General features: G+C 38.5%; 1 protein-coding gene across 21 annotated transcripts in view; it reads right to left on the bottom strand.

The window, feature by feature from the left end:
- Nucleotides 1–27,702, bottom strand: part of LOC145291308 (centrosomal protein of 162 kDa-like) — a 927,819-nt gene that overhangs the window by 362,859 nt on the left and 537,258 nt on the right. For 18 of the 21 annotated variants that reach the window (XM_080137033.1, XM_080137018.1, XM_080137021.1 and 15 more), the window contains 2 exons: nucleotides 24,834–24,983; nucleotides 22,791–22,952 (listed from right to left, as the gene is read on the bottom strand). In XM_080137033.1, coding sequence (XP_079993159.1) covers nucleotides 22,791–22,952; nucleotides 24,834–24,983 — 312 coding nt within the window. The remainder of the gene's footprint in view (nucleotides 1–22,790; nucleotides 22,953–24,833; nucleotides 24,984–27,702) is intronic. The other 3 variants (XM_080137023.1, XM_080137028.1, XM_080137039.1) reach the window with 1 other exon arrangement.

Genomic DNA, 27,702 nt, shown 5'->3' with positions numbered 1-27,702 from the left:
ACTCTTTTAGGCAAGCATGTGTGAGCTGAACACCATGAAAAACTTGATGGTAGGAAAAAAAAAAAAAAAAATTTAGGATTAATGCTTTACTCTCTCTATAAATATAAACGAAAAGATGTGTTCAAGTCCAACATTAACAAATTCCTAATGAACCGCCCCCTTAAGTAAACACTTCATCAAATCTCCACACTAACGTAATGTACTTGCAATAACCCTTATCCCTGAGAGGTTTCCGGGCCTTGATAAGTGGTGATCACTGTGTAAAAAAAAAAAAAAAAAAAAGAAGATCTCTCCCACCATAACCCATTCTCCCACTTCCGCTATAGCAGCGAAACTCGAATGACAAGTGTCAGTGAGTGAAAAACTTTCCAACGTAAATAATGCCTTTTTGGCAAAGAAGAAATTAGTTTAATGAATCTCTGAACACGTGGAAACTCTGGACCGGTTGCTCTACAGGATGACAGTACTTTGTGAACAGTAGCCTGAGACGTTGGAAATTTTCTGTTCCTATGTCTATCCTTGTGGTCATGTCACTAGTAAGGGTGCTGGAGGTAAACGTTTCATCTGGGCTGACATTATCCGCCTGATAGTCAGGGACCCGAACCTTGGATTAACCACTAAGGAGGCCGTCCTATCAGCAGGTGCAAAATACTGGGGCTGCTGTATTGCCATTTAGTGAATGGACTCTGGACCATGCAGTAGTTTCGAGTGGGGCCTCTCAATGCCATACTAGTGGGTAATTGTTACGGCTTTACCTTATCATGGCTACAAAAAAAAAAAAAAAAATCTTCCTCTCCTTTTCTCTCTTACCTTCCCTCTCTGTCCTGCTCTAACCAAGTCTGTCGACCTGTTCCACAAATCCCAATCCTCAACATGAAATAGCTCCAGAAAAATAACACGTGTAAACCTAGAACCCCATCCTCCAACATAGACTCCTACTACCATGTCTCCTTCTCCAAAATCAGGAGTCTACGTTCCAACCTTCCAGAGGTTGAAACCGAATTACAGGAGATGAAACCAGACATATTCTTCCTAAGTGAAACTGGCATTAGGCCGACTGCTTCCCTTGATGAATTCATAATTAAAAGATACTAACTTAACATCTAAATCTGACCCCCAAGATCGCCATGGACATGGAATATGTGCTTACATTAAAGATAGCTTTCCGTGTGGTAGGGATATCTCCAGAGAAGATTTACCTTATATGTGCTTCCGGGTTGCACTTGCTTACACCGCTGCATTTATATTCGCTCTCTATCCCAGATTGTCCACGAACCCACCCGAGTGCCTGATACTTCCAGTCAGTATGCTAGCCTTCTAGACCTTTTTTTCTCACAACTTCCCCTGAGCTATGTTCAAGTTCTGTTCTGTCTCCTCTGGGATCTTCCGACCACGTGGTTGTATCAGTTAAGATAAAAACGAAATGCAATAAGTCTGGAGATGTACCTCTCCACCATACTGTATATCGATACTCTACCACTGACTGGGATAGCTTCCGTACACTTATATCCGATCTACCACTGCATTCCATGTTTAAAAAAGATGTGTCCTCCATATTATCAGACCTGACCAGATGGCTAATTGTAGGCATAGACCGATTCATACCATCCAAAAAATTCCAACAAAACCTAACAGGCAGCCATGGTTCTCCCCAGAATGTGCTGCTGCCATTGCGCACAGAAATCACTTTTTCCATAGCTACCAACGTAATAGATGCACTGAGACTAAAGCTATCTTCAGGACTGCCAGCAACCACTGCAAAAGAGTAATAAAAAATGCAAGAGAGCTATATGCTCAGTCCGTTAAATCCAAATTAGCTGAGCAGCGGCTTGCTTCACACCAGTTTTGGCAAATAGCAAACAGGATCCTGAACAGAAGCTTGCGTTCTATCCCAACCATCATCAATGGACCTCAGGTCATCTCGTCAGCATCAGACAAGGCCAAACTATTTGCGAAGAACTTTGCAGCTAATTCTACCCTATGTGACGAACACGCTCTGCAACATACAAATATCTGTGCGTGATGTCGCCAAGCTAATCAAGAACCTTGATTCCAGTAAAGCAACTGGCCCTGACGGCATTCAAATTATAGTGCTGAAAAAGCTTCAATTAGAACTTGCCCCCATACTTACAAAACTCTTTAAGCATTGCCTTAAAGAGAAGTGCTTCCCAACACCCTGGAAAACCTCATCAGTATGCCCTGTATTTAAGAACTCAGGTGATAAGTCCTCTCCCTCTCAGTACAGACCAATAAGTCTCCTGTGTGTCATGAGTAAGTTGCTGGAATCCATATTAAATAGAGTAGTAGTCAACCACCTCAGCAGAAATAACCTTCTTAGTGACATGCAATATGGTTTCCGTTCTGCCAGATCTACAGCAGATGTGCTAACGGTTATATCTCATAGGATTAGCGAATCTCTTGACAAAGCCTTCCTCTCTAGGTCAATTGCTCTTCACATATCAAAGGCCTTCGATAAAGTATGGCATAAGGGCTTACTTCACAAGATTTCCAGCTAAAGTATAACTGGAAATGTTTTCTCGATCATAAAATCATTTCTCTCCGACAGGCTCATAAGAGTAGTAGTTGATGGGCAGAAATCAGAGGCCATCAATATTAATGCTGGAGTCCCTCAGGGGTCCATCCTAGGCCCAACTCTCTTCCTGATATACATCAATGATCTCCCAAAACACATACTTAAATCATTCGTTGACATCTATGCTGATGACACGACCATCTATGGCAACACATCAAAGACCGTAAATGACAAAGTTCTCTCAGATTCTCTCTCCTCTGATGTTGAGCGTGTGGTATAGTGGGGGAGGGGGTGGCTGGTTACTTTTAATGCATCAAAAAAGAAGCTCCTATCTTTACATCATCAACGCTCTGATCCCCATCTGGCATCAATTGAAATGGGTGGCTCTCGTCTAGGGGAAGCTCCATGTTTTGATAAGCTTCTGAGCTTGACCTTTACCCCTGACCTGAAATGGAATATGTACATCAAGGTCGCTGGAAAAATGATATCTCACCCCTGATGCTATTCTCTATCTGTATAAAAGCCAAGTACGTCCAAGGATGAAGTACTGCTGCCACATCTGGGCAGGAGCTGCTAAAAACAGCCTATCCTGCCTTGACAAAGTACAAAATAGGCTTTGCTTCCCTGCAACCTCTCTCCCACAGGAGAGACGTTGCGAGCCTGTCTTTGTTTTATCTTTACTCCCATGGCAGGTGCTTGTCTGAACTCCAATCTCTGGTCCCCCTCGCCAATCTTTCCGCCTAGCTGAAACCACTGTCAAAAATTTTCCCCACTCCTTATCTGTGCCAAAATCAAAACGTAGATTCCATGAACAAAGCTTCTTTCTTAGAAGTGCATGCCTGTGGAACTCTGTTCCGGTTGCATGTTTTCCACCTGACTACAACCTGGATGTCTTAAGTAAGACACTTTATCAGATCTCCAAAACTAACATACTGTACACACAATAACCCTTATCTCCGAGTGCCTTGATAAGTGGTGACTACCTTGTAAAAAAAAAAAAATGGATTTACAGTAACATTTTGTATATAAATTTAATGAAAAATCATCCTCCATTTCCTAGAGGCTGTTGTTAATTTTTTTTACCATTAACCCTAAGTCTGAGTGGCAAGATTGTAAAATCACACGTAATTGGCTAAAAAAATGCACAGAATTTATCTCCAATAAAAAAAAGGTCAACACCTCGAAATAATTTTAAAATATATTTACTTAATTTAATTCTTTTTTTTTTTTTTTTTTTTTACTGCCAAGTTTTTTCGGAATTTTCATTATAATCGCTTAAAAACGTACAATCTTTTTTTGGGGTGGGAGGCGATTTAGACGAGGATGTTAATTTACATTGCTATCTTCTGTTTCAAACAAACAATTGAAAATGTACATAAAAGTTGGCATCTGTTTTGGAAAATTTCACTTGTAAAGAAAACAAAAAACTAGAGTTTATTTCTATTTACTTGTCTGCCCACGAGGACATAGATACAAGATCGGGTTTTAATGTGGGTAAAATTGAGTTCATCAGAAAAGGCACTCTGGATTGGAACAAAAATTAAAATTGCCTCAGTCTAGAAAGATTTCTCCTTCACAGACTTGGAACAGAAAAGATTACCTTGATTAACAGAACAAATGCTATAATTTGCTCTTAGCCAAAGGCTGTTACTATTTCGCAGTTTTTGTTTTGGACTATACAAAAATATATTAAACTTTTAATAAAATTGTCTGGATTTATGAAATAATGATTGGATATTTTTAATTTGAATTTTTCCATATACTTTGTTATTTCAAATACATATTAAACTCATGAATATATTTATTTTTACAGGGTCCCCATCTCAAGAAAACATTGGTGCAACTACTGCCGAAAAAGATGAACCACCAGTTCTTTGTTCCAATTTTGATTGACCATCTTTATCAGCTAGATCAAAGCATATTTTGCCAGATGTCTGTATACTATGCGAAAAAGCAAAAACTATAGTGCGCAAAGGATCTGGTAAAAGTAACAGGGAAAAACTTGTAAGATGTTCGACAATAAAAGCTGCTAATTTAAAACGAGCTGCAGGAGAAAATTAAAATGAATCACTCCTCATGCAAATAAGAAATGGAGACTGTGTAGCAATCAAAGTGAAATACCATAACTCCTGTTACCGTGACTTCACTCGATATTTAACCAAACCAACTAAAACTGAACAGGCTGAGCAGACGTCATATGGTAAAGCAGTTGATGTCTTTGCCAAATTAGTCCAAACACGAATTATTGAAAACAAGGAAATCATGAGATTTAAAAAATTGAAAGACTTGTTTGTGAAACAGATTAAAGAAACACATGGAGTTAATGTGGATTTATATAAAACGGGATATTTAAAACAAAGGTTCATTAAAAAATTCCCTCAACTATGCTTCATCACTCCTAAAATGAGATCACAAGGTGACATTGTGTATGTAAATGACATTACAGTGTCTTCTCTTGGAGAGGAAAAAACAATACTCCATGAGGAAACACATACCACAACTACAAGTGAAACAGAATCATCAGAAAATAACACAAACCAGTAAACAAGGCATGTACACCCAGATTCAAATTCTCTATCTAACTTGTACATAACAGCTATGGATCTGAGAAACATTATTAGACAAGTAAAACCTCCTTTGTTATGGCCACCAACAGCAGAAACATTAAATTTGCAGGAGACTGAAAAGATGGTACCTCATATTTTATTTAACTTTCTTGCATGGATAGTTGGGGCATCTGAAAATTTGTGCACAGAAAAAATAGTGGACATATCTGCATCTGTCCACAGAAAGATTTTGTCTATTGCACAAGACATTATATTTTTGGCTTCTAACGGATGTACATTAATGCCAAAACATTTATCACTTGGTATGGCTGAACGCCATTTGTCTGGATCTGCCCAAGTGATTGGTTTATTAAATGGTTTGGGACATTGTGTTTCTCATTCGGTTGTTTTAAACCATGATACATCACTAGCTGAACTTGAAATCAATCGTGGAGAAAATTCTATTCCATCCACCATCCATTGACAGGTATTCCAACAACTTTGGTCTGGAACAATAATGATTTTGGTGAGGAAACTTTATCTGGACATGGAACAACGCACAACACAAATGGGATAATTATACAAAATGATTTATCAGTCAAACCATGTGTGTCTATCATTGCAGTAGAAGGACTCAAGAGAACACGGAAAAGAACATTGGAACCACCAGAAGTAAATTTGGCTACATACACTGAAGGAAGGAAGGATGGCCCATTACCATTTGCTGAACATGTTTACTTCATTCGGATCATGTATTTTCTCTGCAAAATTCTCTAAAACTTGATATAGCATACTATATTAAAAAATTCGGCAGTGAAAATATATTACCATCTTGGACTGGATTTAACCAACTCCTGTGCAAAAAGGAGGTTCCATCAAAATCGATCATAGGTTATTTACTGATTTATGGATGTCAGTTCCACAGAAATTGATACAATCCTTACAATTCTACAAAAAAAGCATTGATATTGCAGATCAACTCAAGTTAGAGTCTCTTGTTATTGTAATGGATCAAGCAATCTATTCAAAGGCACAGTTGATCGGATGGAGAAATCCATATTTGATGAAGAGATTAGTGATTCGACTTGGTGCTTTTCATACAGCAATGTCCTTTCTTGGTTGTTTGGGAAAGTGTTTTCATGATGCTGGATTCCAAGATATTCTAATAGAATCATAAATGGAGTTTTTACAGGTAGACACTACAACAGAGCAGTTAGAGCCCATAAATTAGTGGCTGAAGCAATGCAGCAAATGCGTCTGACAACCTATTTAGAAAGCATTTTTGAAGAAAAGGCAGAAAAAGTTAAAAATTTAATGACATCATTGTCGCAATCATTCCCAGGACCTCAGTATAAAGAAATTCTCAACGGAGAACATTTTCAAAATTTTCTGTCATCTTATGAAGAATTTACACAGGTTGGCAACAAAAAGCAAACTTTTACATTCTGGAGTTCCTATAGTGACATTGTAGAAATTCTTCTACTTTTCCTTAGAGGTATCCGAGAGTCAAACTGGGAACTTCACTTGGCAAGTGTTAGACAGATGCTACCTTGGGTGTTTGCATATGACCATGTAAACTACAGTAGATACCTTCCAGTTTACTAGTTAGAAATGTCTAATCTTGCTAATACTCATCCAGTCATATACAAACAATGCATAGGAGGAGACTTTGCTGTTCAAAGAAGTTCAAATGCTTTTGCTGAAATTCCTTGTGATCAAACTATCGAGCAGACTGCTAATCGTGATTCCAAAACAAAAGGTGGTATGACAAGCTTCAGCACTAACAAGAGAGCTGTCAACAGGTGGATATGGTCTCATCATGTGAGAGGGTCTATTACCCGTGAATGTGAAACCATGGCTGGCAAAGGAGAACGAAGTGGAACACGGTCAGATCTCTTACATAGTCGGATGAAACATGATAGGTTTGCTATTGTAAAGACAACGGACACAATAAACAGCATGTTTAATCTATAATCAACTGAGTTGATCCATATTGCATCAGGATTAGTTGCGACACAAGATGTTCAAAATGATTTAGCAAGGGTCGAATCAGAATTTGAAAATTTCTGTGGGCAGCGTCTACAAACGGGAGAAGTTGATTTTTTTGCCCCAATGAAAAGAATGAATTTGAAGACATTCTCCACTATGTCTAAAAAATCAAAGCATCATGTCCATGGAAAGGATATAACTTTTGAAGCAGATAGAAATCTCCTAGCAAGATTGGTTGTGATTGGTAGAATCAGGAACATTAATCTCCAAGAATTACTATCATATTCCTTAGGTCCACTACTATTGTTCCTTGCAAATTCACATGGATCGCTGGTTAAAACTAATAAAGCAAACTTGCCTCATGCTTTAGAAAGCCATGCAAACAATCCTATTGTTGAGAACCTTATAGTAGGTGGCATATATATAGTGGATGGTATGTCATTGATACACCAATTAAATTTAAACAAATTACAAGGAGAGAGAGAGAGTTTCTTAATCTTGCTTTTGTTATTTTGAAAAGTTTAGTGAACAGGGCAAAATCGAATCACTCTAAAGAAATTAATTTTGTTACTGATACATGCAGATCTCTATAAAAAAATGTTGAGAGGGATAAAAGAGCCGCTAGTAGCTTTCAGATAAAAATTCATGGTCAGTTCCTTCCTCAGCAATGGAAGAAATTTCTTTCAAGTGGAGAGAATCATTAATAGAATTCTTGGATGAAACATGGTTTAATGTTTCAACATCAGAGCTTAGAGGAGTAAAGGTATTCTTGGCGCATGACAAGAAATGTCATTCCTTCTCACTTGGAAAAGAGGCAAGTGATAGTGTCATCAGGTTAGAAGAGACAAAACTTTATAGCTCACAAGAAGAAGCTGATACAGGGATTTATTTGCATGCTTCCTTTGCAGCCAGCACAAGTACAGACATAATCATTATGAGTCCTGATACTGATGTGTTTGTAATTGGAGTTGCTTTAAAAAATCTCATTCCAGCACATTTATACTTCCACATAGGAAGAGGAACAAATTTACGAACAATAGATATCAGGATGATAAAAGACAGCATTGGAGATTCCATCAGCCAAGCCTTGATTGGTCTACATTGTTTTATCAGATGTGATAGTGTCAGTTCATTTTACGGAAAGGGAAAAAAGAAAGCACTTAGTTTATTACTGAGAGAGAATGAGTTTTGTTATTCATTGATCTTGGTAATGAATTTTATATCAAACCAGACACAGCAAAACATTGGAAATGTTTGTTTGCAGGTTGTATGGCCAAGTGTTAATGAAGCCAGATACAACATGTTTAGATTCCAAAGAAAATTGGAAATCACAATGCCTCCAAATCAAGATGCCCTTAGTGAACACATAAAGCGAGCTAACTATCAAGTAGGTATGTTTTATGAATAATATTAAATTTCTAATTATAGTATTATTGCAGTAAAAAAAAAAAAAAAAAAATCGTGCAAACCTTTTACCACTGGCAACGCCCACTTCAAAGAGTGAAAGAAGAAGAAGAGAATGGCCACTGCGTCTATTTATAGACTAGAGATCATGGGAAGAGTATGCAAATAACTTTGGATGGTTTTGTCCTATAAAAAGCCTGTATTTGGGAGAGAGGGCGTCTTTTTTGTTTGGCAGAAGCAATTGCTGTCAGAAGTGCATTGGACTGCAGGATTGAAGAGTGAAGATTGAGTTGTGGGGTCATTGTATTTAACCACAATGTAAAAATTAATTATATGGAATTTTGTTGCTATTTGCTTATTAGAAAAGATAAAAATGATTCAATATTAATGTTCATTTCTTTCTTTTTTCAGGTGTCTATAAAAGGAGCCTCCATGCAAATCCCCATATACTGATTGTCATAAATGTACGCTAGAAAATGGAGATTTAATAATCTATTGGATGAATGTTCTTTTTTTTTTTTACATGGAGTTCACCACTTATCAAGGCCCAATGGCCACTCAGGGATAAGGGTTATTGTATGTACAGTAATCAAAGGGATAGTGTAGCAATAGTATTGGAGAATTGGTAAGGTGTCATTACTTGGGGGGGGGGGCGGTTCATCAGGACCTTGTTCGTGTTGGACTTGAAGACATCCAGGTTGAAGTCGGGAGGGAAACAGGCAAGCGGAACAGAGTTCCACAGGCGTGCAGTTCTAAGAAAGAAGTTTTGTTCATGGTATCTACGTTTTGATTTAGGCACAAATAGGGAGTGGAGAAAATTATTGACGGTGGTTTCAGCTAGTCGGGTGTTTTTTGAGAAAGACTGGCGAGGGGGGACCAGAGAATGGAGCTCAGACGAGCACCTGCCATGGAAATAACGATAGAACAATGACAGGCTCGCTACATCTCTTCTGTGGGAAAGAGGTTGCAGGGTAGAGAAAAGGGCATCCTCCACCAAGCCACGGAGTCTATTTTGTACTCCGTCAAGGCAGGATAGGCTGTTTTTTGCAGCCCCCGCCCAGATGTGGCAGCAGTACTCCATCTTCCTGCTCCAGACAGTTTAATGGATTTAATTAACTGCTCTGCCAAATGTAAAAGAAGTCAGTGTAAAGATGTAAACATTTGTACATGTCTACAAAACAGGGTCCCATGCACAGATATGTGCAAGTGTGCAAGAGATTCTTGTTATAAAATTAGTAGAAATATTGGACAAGATGAGGATGATGACACTGATGGTGGAGATGATGATGATACTAATGGTGATGATGATGAAGTGCATAATCAGTGATCAGTTTTAAATAAAAGCATATATGACTTATTTACTAACATGTTGTTGTTGTTTTGTTTTCATTAAAAAAAATTTTTTTTTCCTTCAAACACGTGTTATTATTCATAGATTCAAGAAATAAAAATGCTCCAAAAAATATAGGTTAAATTTCTTTTGAATGAAAATTGACAAACTGTATATTTTACTAAGTTGATGTGTATGAACCAGTATAAAAAATTATACAAAATCGCAGCTCTACCTCAGATTAAAATGATCTTGCTACATACAAAATATAGCAATAAATTTGTATGACTAGTAATATTGGTAGAATATAAATGTATCTACATGAGAAATATCAAAATGTAACAAAAATATATCTTTTTAGTTATACACAAAAAAGATTGAAGTAGTATCAAATAAAATGTCTGAAATAAATAAAGAAGAAGCTTTTTTTGTAACAAATATTCCCTATTTTGAAGCTTAATAAATATATTAAGTGCAATATTTCTATATTAAATGATGAAGAATTAAATTGGAAATAAAATGTGCTAAACTATATGTCTGTATGTTTATTGGTTTGGGTGCTACTAGTGTTTAAGCAAGTTATCATGTTCTATTTGAATGATTGTCCGCCATCTTTAAATATGGCCGCCGTTCTCAATTATGCGCAACATTTGTGCTTGTAAAAAAAAATGATGTTCATTCATTTGACACCATTTTTTCTTCCACCCCCAACCGAGGTTACAGAATCAAAAATCTAGAGGGATTTTGACTTTTGGGCCCATAGACATGCTATTCTTTTCTGCTTTTGGCTTGAAATGACCTCTACTTTCCAGTGATGCTGACTTAGACCAGGGCTGAACAGATTGTATGCTCTATCAAACACAACGTGGGGAAAGTATCAACCTGTAGGACCGGATCCTCACATGAACCAGTGCTCTTTTTGAAGAAAGAGCATAGTCCCACCCAGCAACCAAATGAGACCCAGATTTCCAACAGGTCCTATTTAGGGATGAGGTCCATGCTACTGTTGACAGTCCGGATAGATGGACCAAAGTTTGAAACCCGAACGGAACTCCGACCTGTTACAGAGTTCATTGCCAACAAGGAGGTGGAGGCATCATGTTTTGGCCGGGAATCATTGGGAATAAGTTGGTTGGACCATTCCGAGCACCAGAGAGTGTAAAGCTTACCAGCAATGCGTACACTGCCTTTTTCGATAATCATTTGTCGACATGGCTAGATGACCTACCATTGTCACGTCGCTTTCAGATAATCTTCATACATGACAATGTATAAAAATCCTATTCTGTTTGGGGTGACTGCATCCTTCCTTGAATCTATGGAATTCCTTGAGGAAACTCTCATGATCTGACCACCGTGTTCTCCAGACCATAACCCCATTGAATATCTCTGGTCAATATTAAAAAGAGGAGTTTATGAGGGAGGAGAGCAATTTACTTCAAAGGATACCTTGTGGAGGAACATTAGTTGATGTTGCTAGAGCCATAACTGCTTTTAAGATCAAAGAATTGACTTCCTTGGGGGTGGGGGCAAAAGGTTGTTTTAAGTTATTTAAAAAAAATGATGGATATGTCGATAAATAATTTATGAGGCCCATACATAGGATATGTTTTTGTTTATTATTCTTTGACAGAAAAATATAATAAAAAGTAAAGTTTGCAAAATAAGACATTTTTGTATTTTTGCTCTAAAACAACATTTTAAGAGACCTGCAATAAAGCAATGGACAGTGGAAATTCTTCGATAAAGAATAAAATGTCATAACTTTGTGAATATCGCATGAATTCGAATAAAATTTTGGGAAATAATTAACCTTAAAGAAGTTGTTTGATGATATAATTTTCATTTTGTTGTGACAAATATTTAGTGAAATATTGATATTTTACTAATCTGTAATAAAGCGATTGACACAGTGTATATATAAATATTAGTGGTGGGATGATTAATTAGAAAAATCTGAACTTTTGGGAGTATCGGAAAATTTTCCAATGCCAAAAACGATTCTTTTAATCCTCCTATTTTATTTTATTTTGTTTAAAACAATATCTTCCACTGTTGGTAGTAATGATAATGTTACAGAAATAACTCTAAGAAAGAAAGTAAGAGTTATCACCCTTTATAAATCGTTAAAAAAGACTAGAGTTTCGATAGGGACCGGGGGGAACAATATGGCCAATTTGCTTGACACATGAATATTGTTCTGTAAATAATTAATGTTTCTGCCATGAATCCAATGATTCTGACAAACCAATTTCTCTAGACACAACAAAAATTGGTGACATGGATGAGATTGGATTTAAATCAAACCTCAAAAACAACAACAAAAAAAAACATGGTGAAAATTAAGAAAAGAAAATACATCGGAGAATTTTTCTGCACAAACAGAAAAATAAATCTTCTGCTCAATAAGTTTTTTGTGAATACACAAAATATACTTTTTCCACAATATTTGTGAACATACAAAAAAGAAAAGGCAAAAACATTTTCTTTTTGCAAGCAAACGGAAAAAAGAAGAAAATTTTGTACAGAAACAAAAAGAAAAAAGCGGAATTATTTGCATCATGAATCCAAAATTATTGGAAAAAATATTGCAAAACCAGCAAGAAGAATTTTTAAAAGCTCCAAACAATTTAATTGAAGATTTAATGGCTCAATTTCACAAACAATTAATGGACACACTGAAATCAATTTCTTTGAATACCATAGCAAGCACAATAACAGATTATTCATTCAATCTGGATTTAAAGCAGACCTTTACTACTTGGTATGGCCAATTGAAGGATACGTTTCAACACAAGATGAAGCATGGAAAGTATGTTTACTACTTCGCAAGCTGGACACAGCAGAACACGAAAGATATTCAAATTACATCCTTCCGAAAAAAACAGATTTCACATTTGATGAAGCAATAGCACAGCTATCAGACATTTTTTGTGAGTCAGCAGTTTTGTTTAATATGCATTCCAATTGTTTGAAATTAAAGAAAAATGCTACAGACGATTTTGTCAAATATGCTTGAATTGTTAATCTACAATGCAAAAATTTTCGTCTGAAATCGTTGACAAAGGATCAATTCAAATGCCTCATTTTCATTGCAGGGTTACTTACAATCTCCAGAAGATGCGGACACTCACACACATCTTTTTTTTTTTTTTAAATTACATTTTCAACCCAAACAAGGCACAGTGCCACTTTGATGTAGGGGGTTACTATCAGGGACATAAGTTGAAGGGATGCTATGTAGGGAGTTGAGCAGCAAGATGTCTGTTCACATTACACTTGAACTTCTGCATGTCAATACAGTTGGAGAAGCAGGAACTCAGAAGCGAATTTCAAAGTCTAGCAGTTCTGAGGAAGAAACTAATAGAGTAGAAGGCTTTTTTATATCTAGGGATCTCTACTGTGTCGGGGTGGGACTTTACTGCTTGTCGGTTTTGTCGGAGGTATTTACGTCAACAAAGTACAAGGGCTTGTAGTTCATTAGAGCATCCACCATTAAAATACTTGTAAAACAGGCAGAGGGATGCAATATGGGACAGAGGGATGCAACATGGGGCAGATGTTGATGCTTAGTTCAGGACTCTCTTTTGAATCTTGTCCAGGAGGGAGAGACTAGTAGCAGATGCACTAGCCCATATGTGACAACAATACTTCATATATAGGCGAATGGTGACCTCGGAGAGATACAGGATACTTTCAGGCATAAGTAACTTTCTAGCATGGTAGAGAGATCCCAATGCTCTCAACGTATCTGTTCCAACTCATATCCCTGTGAACATTAAGCCGAGGAGTTTGATCAAAGTACTTTCAGGTAATGTATCTTTAGCCATAATTATTGGTAGTTAAGGTTTCTTGTAATTATTAAAGTAAACGAGCTTAGTCTTGGCAACCTTGAACGTTACCATCCATTTTTTTCCTCATTCCACTACAGACTGTAGGTCTTCCTCTAGGGTTTCTACCATTGCCTTGAATATGTGATCATTCGTTTTCCCATTGTGCGTCATTTATGAATATCAGGAATAATAAAGATCCAAGGATTGACCCCTGAGGTACACCCACATTTATATCATATTAGTTAGATGTATGACCATTGAAGACAACCTGGATTCTTCCCTTATTTAAGAAGGATTAAATTAAGTATTTGTCCAGTAATACCATAGGATCTGATTTTTTTGAGAAAACCATCATGCCATACTCTGTCAAAAGCCTTAGATATACCTAAGGCTACTGCCCTCTCCTCCCCTACCTTATCCAGTGCTTGGTATATCTGTCTACTGTCTATGGTTGAAAAAGGCAAATAATGGTACTAAATCTGACCACAGAATATCAATGACTAATCAATCTAAAACAAGGCACAACATCAGTTTTAAACAACATCAAATCAGTAGAGAAATCCTCGACTGGAAACAGAAAGACCACTACCCTGTTGGTCATGTGGAGAGATGCATTAAGTTTTTGCCCATGTAAAAGACATATGTCAACACTGTTCACGTTATGGGCAGATAGTTGAGTTTTGTGGTAAAAATAATCGCAACACTTCCATACTGCACAGCTAAGCGGTAAAAAAACACAGAAAATGCCAGGATGTTTCCAGAAAATGACATAGAATTCAATTTTTACTACTTTCAATGTAAATTTTGAAGCTTGGAGAAAATATATACTTGTTAAAATAAACAACAAGCCAGTGAACTTTCAATTTGATACCGCTTCGGATATCACTTTAATTTCACGTCCAACATAGGAATTGTTGGGAAAACCAACTCTTAAGACAACTCATGTTTCTTGTGGTGCATCAGGATACTAGATACAATTAACTGGTGAGTTAACATGCAATGTCTCTTTAAAAGGGGGTAAAAAAAATTCAAGTGCGTGCTAGATTTCTGATGCATCAACTCTGAATCTTCTTGGTTTGGATTTTATTGAAGAACTTGATCTTTTCAATGTTCTCCTAAACTTAATTTTCAATTCTTTTAATATTAATGCTGCAGCAGATGCTGAAACACATTTTAAAGCAAAGTTCAGCAATATTTTTCAAGAGGGACTTGGATGGTGTTCTAAAGTTAAAGTGACTTTAAAACTGAAGGCAGATACAAAGTCAGTCTTCAGACCAAAGTGTCCGGTACCATATGCAGCTTTAGCCACAGTAGAAAAAGAATTAGACCGTCTATAACAAGGAGTAATCCAATCTACAAATTACTCATCATGGGCAGCACCTATTGTCATTGTGAAAAAGGCTAATGGCAAATATGCGGACTTCAGCACAAGACTAAATGACAGACTGGTGACAGTAATTGTCTGTATTTTTGAGATGAGGTGTTTTCATTGATTGAGATTGTCGGACTGACTTCCTCATCTTGGTTGTTATTGTCACAACGTTTCGGCCGTTTTGCTGACGAAGGCCGGAGGGCAAAACGGCCGAAACGTTGTGACAATAACAACCAAGATGAGGAAGTCAGTCCGACAATCTCAATCAACAGACTGGAGACACATCAGTATCCACTACCTGTATCAGAGGATTTGTTCTCAAAATTTAACAGGGGAACTTGCTTTGCAAAACTGGACTTTGAAGATGCATGTCTACAAATGGAAGTTGAAGATTCCAAAAATCTTCTCACTATCAACACCTACAAGAGATTATTTCAATTTAACCGCCTTCCATTTGGGGTCAAGTCAGCTCCAGCAATATTCCAACAAACTATGGATATAATACTCATAGGATTGCAAGAAGTTTCTGTCTACATTGATGATATTATCATTACAGGCACATTAAAGAGGAACTTCTGCATCGTCTTACTTCAGTGCTGGATTGAAGTAAATAATATGAATTTCACTTAAGACCAGAAAAATGCAAATTCTTTCAGACTTCTATGAAATATCTTCGATTCATACTTGATAAAAATGGTTGAAAATCAGATCCGAACAATATTCAGGCAATAAAGCACATGGCAGCTCCAAAAGATGTTGCAACACTTATGATCCTTTCTGGACCTTGTAAGTCATTATGGTTCTTTCTTACTTGAACTGCACAAGTTACGGAGGCCTCTGAATAATCTTTTACAAAAATATACCAAATGGAACTGGTCAAGCACACGCAAAGAATCATTTGAGAAAATCAAAACATGTATTAGTTCTGATCTATTTCTGACACACTACAATCCATCATTAGACATTACTGTTGTGATGGATGCTTCAGACTATGGAGTCGGAACAGTAATATCACATACTTTTTCGTGATGGAAGTGAAAAAGCCATTGCACATGCATCAAAGTTGTTGACGCCTACTGAAAGAAAGTATAGCCAAATTGAAAAAGAAGCTCTAACAATTATCTATGTAGTAAAAAAATTTCATAAAATGCTATATGGCCGACATTTTACTCTGATCACAGGCCACACGCCCTTAATAAGCATTTTTGGTTCCAGGAAAGGAATTCCAGTTTATACAGCAAACCGCTTACAAAGATGGGCAGCTATGCTTTTAGATTATGATTTTTCTATAAAGAACCAACCAGGCAGCAAAATTGGCCAAACAAATGCGTTATCCAGACTCATATCTTCCCATCAAAAATTAGAGGAAGACACAAACATCACTGGTTTATCTGTGGAATTTGAAGTTGTCTCTGCACTTGTTTCCACAGTAAGATCGCTACCTGTTACTTCAGAGATGATCAGCTACAGCCGCAGATCTATTATTACATAAAGTTTGATGTTTTCATCTCACAAGCTCGCCAAAAATATGCACTAACCAGCGACTTCAACCATTTTTTTCAGAGATCTTTATCTGAGATCAATGGAACACTTTTTTTTGGAGAACGTGTTGTTGTCCTATTCAAACTCCAGAACAGTTCATGCAATTCCACTATGGACATCAACGAATTAATCAGATGAAAGCATTGGCATGTGGCTATGTGTATTGGCCAAACATGGACAGGCAATTAGAGGAACTGGTAAAAAGTTGTGCCAAATGTCAACTGGTTGCAAAGTCTCCTCAGAAAACAATATTGCATGCATGGCCTACCCTAAAAATGCCTTGGTCACAACTATACACGGACTTTGCAGGACACAATTACTTAATATTGGTTGATGCTTAAAGTAAGTGACCAGAAGTTTTCCAGATGAACCATACTACATCGAATGAAACTGTAAAGAAACTCTAAGAAATTTTCAAGTAGATTAGGCATTCCTGAAATCTTAGTTTCTGATAATGATACTGCATCTATCTCAGCAGAATTTTCTGACTTCTGTAAACAAAACAGTATTCAATATCTCAGATCTCCACCTTTCCACCCACAATCAAATAGCTAAGCCAAATGCTTTGTCGATACATTTAAGAGAGCAATCTTGAAGTTAAAAGGGGAAGGAACTACTCGAGAGATCACAGAAATATTTCTAAGTCACACTGATAAACAGAAAAATATGTTTACTAATGGATGCTATTTGTCCTCATCAAATAATCTTCTCAAAAGAACCAGAATGATGGAAAACCAATTCAACCACCATCATGAAGCAAGGTCAATCAGGACAACCTGTATTGGCAAAAGACTATCTCAATGCTAAAGTAAAATGGACAGATGGTCACATAGTATGTCATTCTGGTAATGTAATCTATAATGTGGATGTACAATCATCTATTTGGGTCAGACATGCAAATCAACTTCATCCCTCATATCTTCCAAAGAGATAATCAAAAAATACAATCATTCCATTAAGTATTTTATTGGACATATTTGAATTACCTCAAAGTGTTTGTAACAAAAATGTGTAAGGAAAAATTCAAGATGGCGCCCGACTCTCTCTTTAACACGGCAAGTTCAGGAAAAGATGTTATAAATGTTGCAGCAATTCAATAACCATTATACACCGGTTCTGCACGGAATCCAACAACGGTAAAATATCCTCACACGGCACGAGAAGCAACAGCCACACGATTCCCCGGCCAACTCAATCGTCGCTCTCCCCACGTCTTTCTCATCACCCACTTTTATCGTCGTTCTAGGCCGGCTAAATTTGCATATTGCGAGAATTCGTGTGACTTTGGGAGACATCATACTTTACAAAAGACGGCGGCCGCCGTCTTGGTCTTTCTTTTCTATTTTTGGTCGGTAACGCTGAGCTGGTCTCCAGGTAAGTCATTTCCCCTCATCCGTCTCTTCCACGTACCCACACAACACGCAAACACGTGGGCGCTTATCTCCTGGATGCACATTACACTCCTCCCTGATCTGATGATCACATAGAGAGCACTGGGGGGGGGGCCTTTTAGTGCGTGTGCTTCTGCGAAGAGGTACATTCACTGTTTGAGATTTGGGCTCTGGATCTGGTTCCGCCTCATCAGATGAAGTATCGCTATCAGTCTCTGGAGAGGGCTCACTGAACCTGTGCATCGGCAGCTCATCGCTAGACGCTTCACTGCTTTCTTCTGTAGTTGTGTGACGCACCTCGGTAGCTGGGCGAAGATCTCGCACATGTCGTGGGGTTCCATCGACCAAAACAGACTGCTGGTTAATCACTCCAGATATTTGTCCTTGCTTAAACTTGTCGGTGCACCGATTTCCTGGGAGCCGCACCCACACTGGATCTCCCACTTCATATCTGTTATATGTTCCCTTGTCGGCTGGCTGCGTAGTGTTGATTCCCTTCACTCCGACTCGGTATGTGTAAATAGCATTCGCAGGTGCGGTTGAAGGGTACGTCTCGTCCTTTGGCGTAATGTTGTACCAATATGTGGCTTCCGTAATAGTACATCGCTTCCTGGCAGCAATTCTCTTGATGCTGCGATGGCTTCTTTCAGCAATGCCATTTCCTGACGGCACATGCGCACATCGCAACCGTAGTCATCTAACAACTGCCGGACTTGCTGGCTACAAAACGCTGCATCATTGTCAGTCAGGAGCTCTTCCGGCGCACCTCGCTCAAAAAAAATGGATGATAGGTGGCGAACAACATTTACTGAATCCTGTCTGGTCATCTGCCGCCACACCGCAAATTTCGTAGGCCCGCAATCAATGAGAGTTAGAAAGGGCTTGCCACTGTAATGGGTAATATCTATGGCCAGCCGCTGCCACACACTCTCAACTTCCAAGCGACCCTTCTGCCATCGCTCTGGTGCAGGATCAATAGACTGGCAAGCCTCACAATTTCTGATGATCTGTCTGACATCCATTTTGGTCACTGCTGGGTATACGCGCCTCACAAAATAAAGGGTCCTCTTGATAACCCGGATGTCCGCTCTGTGCATGAATTTTTTGTATTTGACATGGGTCGATTGCAACTGCACAAGATCGAGCAGTAATCTCCATTCCCATCTTCGTGGCTTCATACCATTTGTGAGGTACTCGGGTCAGTTGGTCAGCACGATTACAATGTGATGGCACCAGAGTGACGCTCAGTGATAGTCCATACTCAGATACCAGGTTTTTTAGCGTGTCTAGCTTTCTCTGTATTAACATTTCGCTTGCTGCCTTGGTACGGATTCGTGTCCGTCCTGAAAGTGTGTCAGACACCCAGTGGTAGACACAGAGAGAATCTGTGTACAAGGTCAACTTCTTAGACTGCCACTGCAGGGCCAGATTTATCCCCTTTACAACGGTGTCCAGCTCTGCCAGGTTGATATGCTGAGAATCTGTTACAGGCCGCAGCCAACACGCATCCTCGAACACGTTTCCTCCTTGCTCCAACAATACTCCCAACGCCAAAGAACTGGCATCAACCCACACACCTACGTTGTCTCCGTTAACACACCACCGCCCACAGGCAGGGTCCTTCTTGTTCACTCTCTCCAGTGTTTCTTTAATCATCAGAGTTAGTAGGACATCATCGGATATGTCATCCCAACCCGTGGTTGTTAAATTTGCTCTGCGTTTAATTACACCAACAGCTGCGCGGAGCCAGCCACAGACCGGTAAGTGACCAATAAGTTTTCCACACCAAGAAAAAACGGTCCGCCTTGTAATGAGGTTGGGGATGCTTGGAATTTCACTGCCACGCCTCCATTGTAGGGTGCCATCTTCTTCATAAACATCCAATCCCAATACACGTGCTCCTTCCCTTAAACATTCGGGATTCTTGCATTCCAGACCAAACTGAGCCAACTTTTCTTTGACACACGACGCAGACTGTACATCTTCATTGACGTATACATCATCAATGTAAGCTGACGTTGAGTCCCTCATGGGCTTTTCTTGGGACAATACTGTGTTGACAATAGTCTTCATGATCTGTGGTGCCACATTTAGGCCAAAGCCGAAGCGTGTAAGGCAGTACCTCTGTCCCTGGAACCAAACTGTCTGGAACGGCCACAACGTCTCATCAACTCGCACCTGTAAATAGGCTTTTCACAAATCCAATATCGAGACATTAGTGCCTTTCTGACGCCATTCCCTCAACTTGCTGGCGCATACGTCAGCATCGGCAGTGTAGGCTTCAATATGCTTGTTAAGCTCCCTATAGTCCAGCACGGGCCGTACTTTCGACTTGTTATGCTGGACTACTGCCATCAAGGGTATTAGACCCTTGGGAGGCCCAAGCTTGTCCTCAGGGTGGGGGATTAACCAGCCATCTTGGATCCACGCCTTTAGTTCCCTTTCGTATTCTGCTCGGGCCTCACTGGGTATAGGGTACTCTGCAACCCCATTCTTGAGTTTAGTCGGTGCCATTCCCTCGGTCCACTTCCAAGATGCAATCCAGGCCCTCTTGCGCGAGTCGTAGTCCACTGTAAAATCCGGCCGATCGATATGGAGCGCTGCACACACTGGGGCCTCCAAGAATCGCACCTTTCCATCTCGATGAATTGCGACTCTCCCCAGCGCCTTGATGGCATCGTATCCGAGCAACATGTCAAAACCCAGGAGATTTCTTTGGGTCACGAGCATATTGATCTTAGTGGCTGCACCGGTGTCCGTGTAGATGTTGACAGTTCCAGCTCCACAGCATGTCTGGGTCTCGTGGTGACTTTGATCTTCCTTTTAGTCCAACTTGGACACAGCCTGGCGCTCACTATAGTATGCGAACAGCCTGAGTCGAGAAGTGCTGAGCAGGGTATCCTGTTTACGTAAACGGTCATTACTGGTTGCGCCTTGTTCAAATTTTGCTCGGGGAGCAGGGCGGCGCTGACGTCCTCTCCCCTGATACGTTTCCCGCACAGTTTTGGGCTAGATGCCCCAAACCGCCACAATTAAAACAGCGCACACGCTCCCTGTTGGTGCAATTCCTTGCAAAATGTCCGCGTCGGCCGCAGCGAAAACATTTCCCATTGCTTGCAGGGTTCTGATTCGGAATCTCCCGAGCGCCAATCTGGCCTGTCTGTGTCGCCATCACAACTGGTTTCCCCAGGTCCTCCTCATCTTTGATGATGGCTTGAGCACGTTCCATCAAGTGTTCCATGGTCGTTGTTGAAACGCTGGTTAAGGCTCTCAGTAGCTGCTTCACCCGAGTGGGAAGGCCCGCCACAAACGCGTACGCGAGCGTCCGCTCCGACACCCCTCCACCGAACAGAACTGCGAGTTTCTTTAACTCAGCGAAGAAAACGTCCACGCTTTCCTCCGGTAGAAGTTTTCTGGAAGCAAATTTTTCATAGGCCGTACAAGGATCCATGGCAAATGCCTTGTACAGCGCAGCTTTAATTGCGGTGACATCTCCCTTTTCGGCAGCACTGAGTTGCTGATATACACTCAAGGCACCCCCAGCCAATCTCAGGGGAATCACAGTGTGTACCCTTTTCACCTCACAAAGGTCGCACGTCAGCTCGACCCTTTCAACCCAGTCGATGATGGACGTGGACCCGTCAAACTCGGGTATGAGCTTGAAGTCGAATTTCGACTCGGTCATAGTCCTAGAGGCCAAATGGCCGAGATAGCTTGTAACAAAAATGTGTAAGGAAAAATTCAAGATGGCGCCCAACTCTCTCTTTAACACGGCAAGTTCAGGAAAAGATGTTATAAATGTTGCAGCAATTCAATAACCATTACACACCGGTTCTACACGGAATCCAACAACGGTAAAATATCCTCACACGGCACGAGAAGCAACAGCCACACGATTCCCTGGCCAACTCAATCGTCGCTCTCCCCACGTCTTTCTCATCACCCACTTTTATCGTCGTTCTAGGCCGGCTAAATTTGCATATTGCGAGAATTCGTGTAACTTTGCGAGACATCATACTTTACAAAAGACGGCGGCCGCCATCTTGGTCTTTCTTTTCTATTTTTGGTCGGTAACGCTGAGCTGGTCTCGAGGTAAGTCTTTTCCCCTCATCCGTCTCTCCCACGTACCCACACAACACGCAAACACGCGGGCGCTTATCTCCTGGATGCACGTTACAGTGTTCAAACAACATGTAGTAAACAAAGCAAGTCTGAGAAGAAAGGTTCAACCCGAATGGCACATCAGAGGTGCAAACCAATTTCAACTGTACAAATGGACCCACATGAAACATCCTACATGCACCATGTTTCAAAAAGGTGTTATCACGATTAAAGGGGAAATAACTCTAATAAAGAAAGTAAGAGTTATCACTTTTTATAGATCCTTAAAAGGACTAAAGAGTTCCGATAGAGATCAGAAACAATATAGCCGACTTTTTTTTTTACAAAGAAATCACCACTTATCAAGGCCCAGAGGTCACTCGAGAATAAGGATTAAAAAGTGTACATGGGTTAAAAGGACAATATCATAGTAATCCACACACACTTGGTAAATTTGACGCTGAAGGAGTGGGGGCATGTTAAGAATTAGTTAGGAATGTTAGGAATACAAGCCTCGAGAGACAGGGAGAGGGAGAGAGAGAGAGAGAGAGAGTAATTTTTTTTTGTTTTTAGTAGGTATCTAGTCTGAGTTTATTAATTTTTGTTTTTAATATATTTTAAGTTTTTAGATAGAATGAATTAGGAAACTATTTTATTAACATTTTCTATTTTGATAAATATCAAAGATATCCCCAAATCTTACTTTACTAATATGAATGCTCATGTTTTAGTTTTTCTATTTATTCTACCTCTGATTGAAGTTGTTCAATTTTCTTATTGAGTCTTTCTATCTCCTTGTCTTTCTGCTTGAAAACAGCAATGTCTTGGTCAAGCAGCTGCTGATTATAAGCATACCAATGCAACTTCTTCTTCATTTCATCTCGTTCTTCCTTTAGTTTTGATTCAATTACCTATAGAAAAGAAAACCAAGGTTCATTGTTAAAGTGATTTTGAAAGTATATGAAAATAAAGTACTATAAGTATTTAGTAAAATAAAGAAAAAAAAAAGCATCATCTAAGAATCAGCCATTCTGGCAACATGGTGATTTCATGTGATATTGATGCAGTAACCATGAATAGTACACACTGTCATCAAGTGTTAGTGTATCTTTTCGAGTGGATAAATTGTTATTGATTTTCAGCCATGTTGCATATTCTTTGGCAGTTGTAAGTTTTTGAGAGTTCTCTGGGGTTATAGATTATGATTAATGTCTTCAGGTTAGATGAAGTCATGTGTAGGTGACAGAGGATAAGGCAACATATTCAAAGCACTTATCAAGAAATATATGTAACTAGCAGGGGGTATCCGGCGATGCCCGGGTGTCTTGAGGTAAAAACTCCGGGGGGGGGGGGGGGGGGTAAATAATTTAAAAAAATGTTTTGTTAGGTGAGTATGAGAATCGAACCCATACCCTTGAGTTGGAAATTAATGTGTGAAAAAAAAAAAAAAAAGTGCTACGTTAACCATTGAGCCACGGCGACAGACAACGTTAAGCAGGTTTTAATTTATTTATTTATTTAACTATACAAACAGGCGTGCGCAATAAAAGTTAACTCTGCTGCTCCCATTTGACCTAATTAAGAAGGTCAAATAGAAGTCACGCAGCATTTGGGTTTGTTTATCCAAATTTGACTGTTTCTTCCCCCAACAGATGTTGGGGAGGGGAAAGCAGCTCCCAATTGTCCAGATTGAATCTGATATACAAGATTGATCAAAGCTGATTGCTTCTGGACGTTTTTCCCGGCGCATATGAGAATATGTCGTTTGAGTTTAGTTTCACTTTATTTATACTAAAAAGCCCTATCAACACGCGAGAAGCCAAAATAGCAATAATTTTGTAAAAATCGACGTAAATAAATCTATACGCTACGCACTTTCTTAATTCCTAGATATTATTATATAGGACCTATATACACAGTTGTAAGCGATAGTAACGAACCCGGGACCGTGTGCGAGAAAAGACTTTGCCAGACATACATGAAATGGTCACACACATTTTGCCTTTTATATATATAGATAATCATGTTTTCACAGGTTTCTCACAAGCCAAACAAAACACCTTAATGAGATTTAATAATTTCTTTTTTACTGTATAAAAGATCAATCAAACATTCTGCTGCTGAGCTATCTTAAGAAAAAAAGAAAAGGCTTATTCAGTAAAAATAAGGCCCTAGCTAATTCTACCTACAACCAAATTGAATTGAAAGCTATGTTTAATTTCAACAGAGTTTCTGATAGGTAGCTATTCTCTACAAGATGAAGAATTTTCTAGGATAGCTGTTCTGTATAAATCTCGGACTTTATAATTTTGCAGGCATTTGCCTGCGAAATTATAAAATATCTTTCTGACGTGGACATGAAATCCAAAATATCTTTCTCACTTGGACATGGAAAAATTATGTGTGGGAATGCTAAAAGATTCAATATTTTTATCAGGCAATTCTGGTTTCTGATTGGTTGCTAGGAGAACATGGCTCCATCTGATTGGTCAGTTCCTATCGCCAGTGTCTTTAAGTAGAACCTTGCAAACTTTTTTATTTATGTATAAAATAGTTGACAATAAAGAGAAACTTTAAATAATTAAAATCATGTTTCAATTTTAAATATTTGATACAAATTTAGACATATTTGGTTGCTTTTGTTAGAATATGTTACTTTTTATTTAGGAGGGAATTCTTTTAAGATTTAATATATGTAAAAAACAAAAATAAAAGCTTACAATTCTTTTAAAATTATGTATTATTATTAATGTTTTTGAAATGTGATTGGGAATGAAACAATCATGACTCACATTGAATTCTTCCAACTTTCCATTCTTCACTTCTTGTAAAGACTGCCTCATTTTTTCTTTTTGATGAATGAGAAGATTAATCTGCGATTCAAGTTCTTGTTTTGTTTTCTCTAAAATAGAGTTTTCTCTTTTTACAATTGCATACACATCCTGCAAATAGAAAGAAATTTTAAAAGCTTTTTTTAGATTATTTTTTGCAAAAAACTGCCGCTTTATAAATTCAACCATTTTATGATTTCATCAAACTAAAGTAAAATGCTTCATTCTGGCCATAGATCATTGAGCACCTCATTGGTTTGTTTAGAGTAAGCATTCCTAAAGTAAAATAAAAGTTCAAGATAATGAAGTTCAGTGTAGGTTTGGATTTTTTATTTACTAGTTATTATCATTTTTTTCTCTTGGTTATATAAACTTTTGTAATTGTGTAGGTTCACTTTGGATACAATTTACTCTTTTCTGACATTATTTCTAAGTTGATATCAAACCCTAAGTTAAAAAAAAAAAAAAACTAAACTGCAAAAGACAAATTTACTAACAATTTGCATTGCTGACTCATTAGTGATAAATGCCAATCATAATTAACAATGTTAATTCAGGTAGAGAGAGAAGTGGCATCATAGTAACAAATGCCCCACAACCAGATTCAAAACAGAAAACTTTAGAAATAAATATCTATGATTCTTTAATACAAAAACATATGCAAAAATTCATATTTTCTTTTTGAAGGAGCACAACTAAGCAATAATACTTGACTTTTGATTTTAAACTTTCATTCAGTTAAGAAATTATGGTTCTTTGGTATAATAGGTGCACATGCACATTCATATTTTGTTTTTAGAGCATGGTTAAACCATAATATCTGAGTTCAAACTTTCATGCCATTTAGAAATTACAGTTTTTTGATATGACAGGTAAACATGCAAGTATCTGTGTTTTCTTTTGGTTTGGGAATGTAGAGGTGACAGTTATGCCATTTAGATTCCCCCAGGTCTATAAAATATGAGCATGTGTACCGGTGACGTTCTTCCAATGCTAAACACTCCTCCAACTCTAAATTTTTATCAAAACCGATAAAATTTAGCAACAGAGGCAAAAAGGAAAATATAACTTTGGATGTTGAATTACACAGGATTATGCCCTGGAACAGAAATACCTTAAACTTATGAAACAGCTAGTAGAACTCCAACAAGAAAACATCTCAGAAAAGAAATACTTTGAGGCAGCCTTAACTCACTATAAGTTTAAAAAAAAAAAATAACTTTCGATAGGGCTAAATGTCACTGAAGGAGAATGGGCACTATTCATGGGCCATTATAAAGACATGTCAAAATTATTACATGGAATGAGTTACAAGTGACCCTTAAACTCAAGGCAAAATGTTTTACTTGATGGGACCAGCTACACTCAACTTCATGCCACAACAAATCTGACTGGATTATAGAAGGGAGTACGCAGGAACAGACTCCACTCGATGATGCAAGAAATTGGTGAGTCAAAAACACATTTTCTGTCTCATTTACATGGCCAAGCCAGATTTTGTGCATTTAAGGTTAAATGTAATAATGAAGCATGTGGACAAGAAGTAAACAACTTAGAGGACATGATTTCTCGACAGTTGGTTGCCGGGCTAACGAATTTGGAATACCAGAGTAAGATATTAGCAGAAACAGCTTTGCTCGTCACTCTGGACCAGAAATTTAAGCAGGAAGGAGGAAGTATTAATGAGCTGGACGGATTGTCTGACAGTCAAATTAAAATGCCGGTTTTGTGGAATAACCAGACATGTGAGGAAGGCGCACCAGAAAATAGCAGGAGAGGAAATGAGGCTTTGAGACGAGAAGTTTTTTATGTTTATCAACGACTTTCTGAAGAATCAATACACTTGCAAGATCAATAGTGCGCAACCAATAAACGTGCCTCACCGCGAGTTGGATGGGAAACGATTTCAGAGGACCACCCCAAAACTCTCTCTCAGTAGGGGTAGAAATAACCATGATGCCCAAGATTCATATGACCTTCTGACAGATGCTGAGGAAACCTGTAAATGCACTCACCCATTCAATCCAAGCATTTGCAGATAGAGGAATCCAGACTTGCTCAAAATTTCCCAAAATTCAAAGATTCCTCAGGTACCCAGATGCGTACTTGGTACCAACCATCCACCGGAACGGAGGCATAACCAATATCTTCCTACACGTCAAGGGAGTCATATTTTTACGCATAAGGGTGGGGTCAAAAGAAACATGACAAGCAGTATCTATATCAGACAACACGTCTGGTTTCTACTTGTTACAAACTGTGTTAAAAGATCTGGGCCTTCTACTTTCTCATTTCCTGGCATCGTTGTCACAGAGCAGACCTTCGAGGATGAAGGAAACAGCCATTGTAATTGTATTTTTCAATCGCCCACACTAAAAATTGAACTTTCAACCTTCAGAATATCACTTTTACAACTGATTTTTCCAAGTGCTCTAACCACTGCACCATAGGTCATTGCGAATGAAAGATACAACTGCAAATTACATAGGGCCTCTATCCAGTCATGGCTGAAGGAACAAGAGCAAAGGGTTCTGTTCAAAATTCCATCCAAATTCTCGAGTTCAACAAAATATACCTGTGGAAGGTTGGAGATTACATTGACTGAAATAATGTGAAAATCACACTCAAGATGAGAACAATAGTCCGATGAATCCAAATAATATGAATGACCAATCCTCATCTCAAAAATCATCTCAAATATGATTTTTGGGTATTTTGTGTTTCAAATTAATGGATATTTCGCATTTCATAACAGAATGATAAAGAGGGTAGTAGGAAAATTTCCGACATGAGGAAAAAATATACAGTGCTGGCAAAAAGAAAGTCCGCA

Source organism: Euprymna scolopes, chromosome 12 (genome assembly GCF_053919585.1).
Source record: "Euprymna scolopes isolate OS-2025 chromosome 12, ASM5391958v1, whole genome shotgun sequence".
Classification (NCBI taxonomy): domain Eukaryota; kingdom Metazoa; phylum Mollusca; class Cephalopoda; order Sepiida; family Sepiolidae; genus Euprymna; species Euprymna scolopes.
The sequence above is the reverse complement of the archived record's forward strand: the minus strand, read 5'-3'. Positions and strand labels throughout refer to the sequence as shown.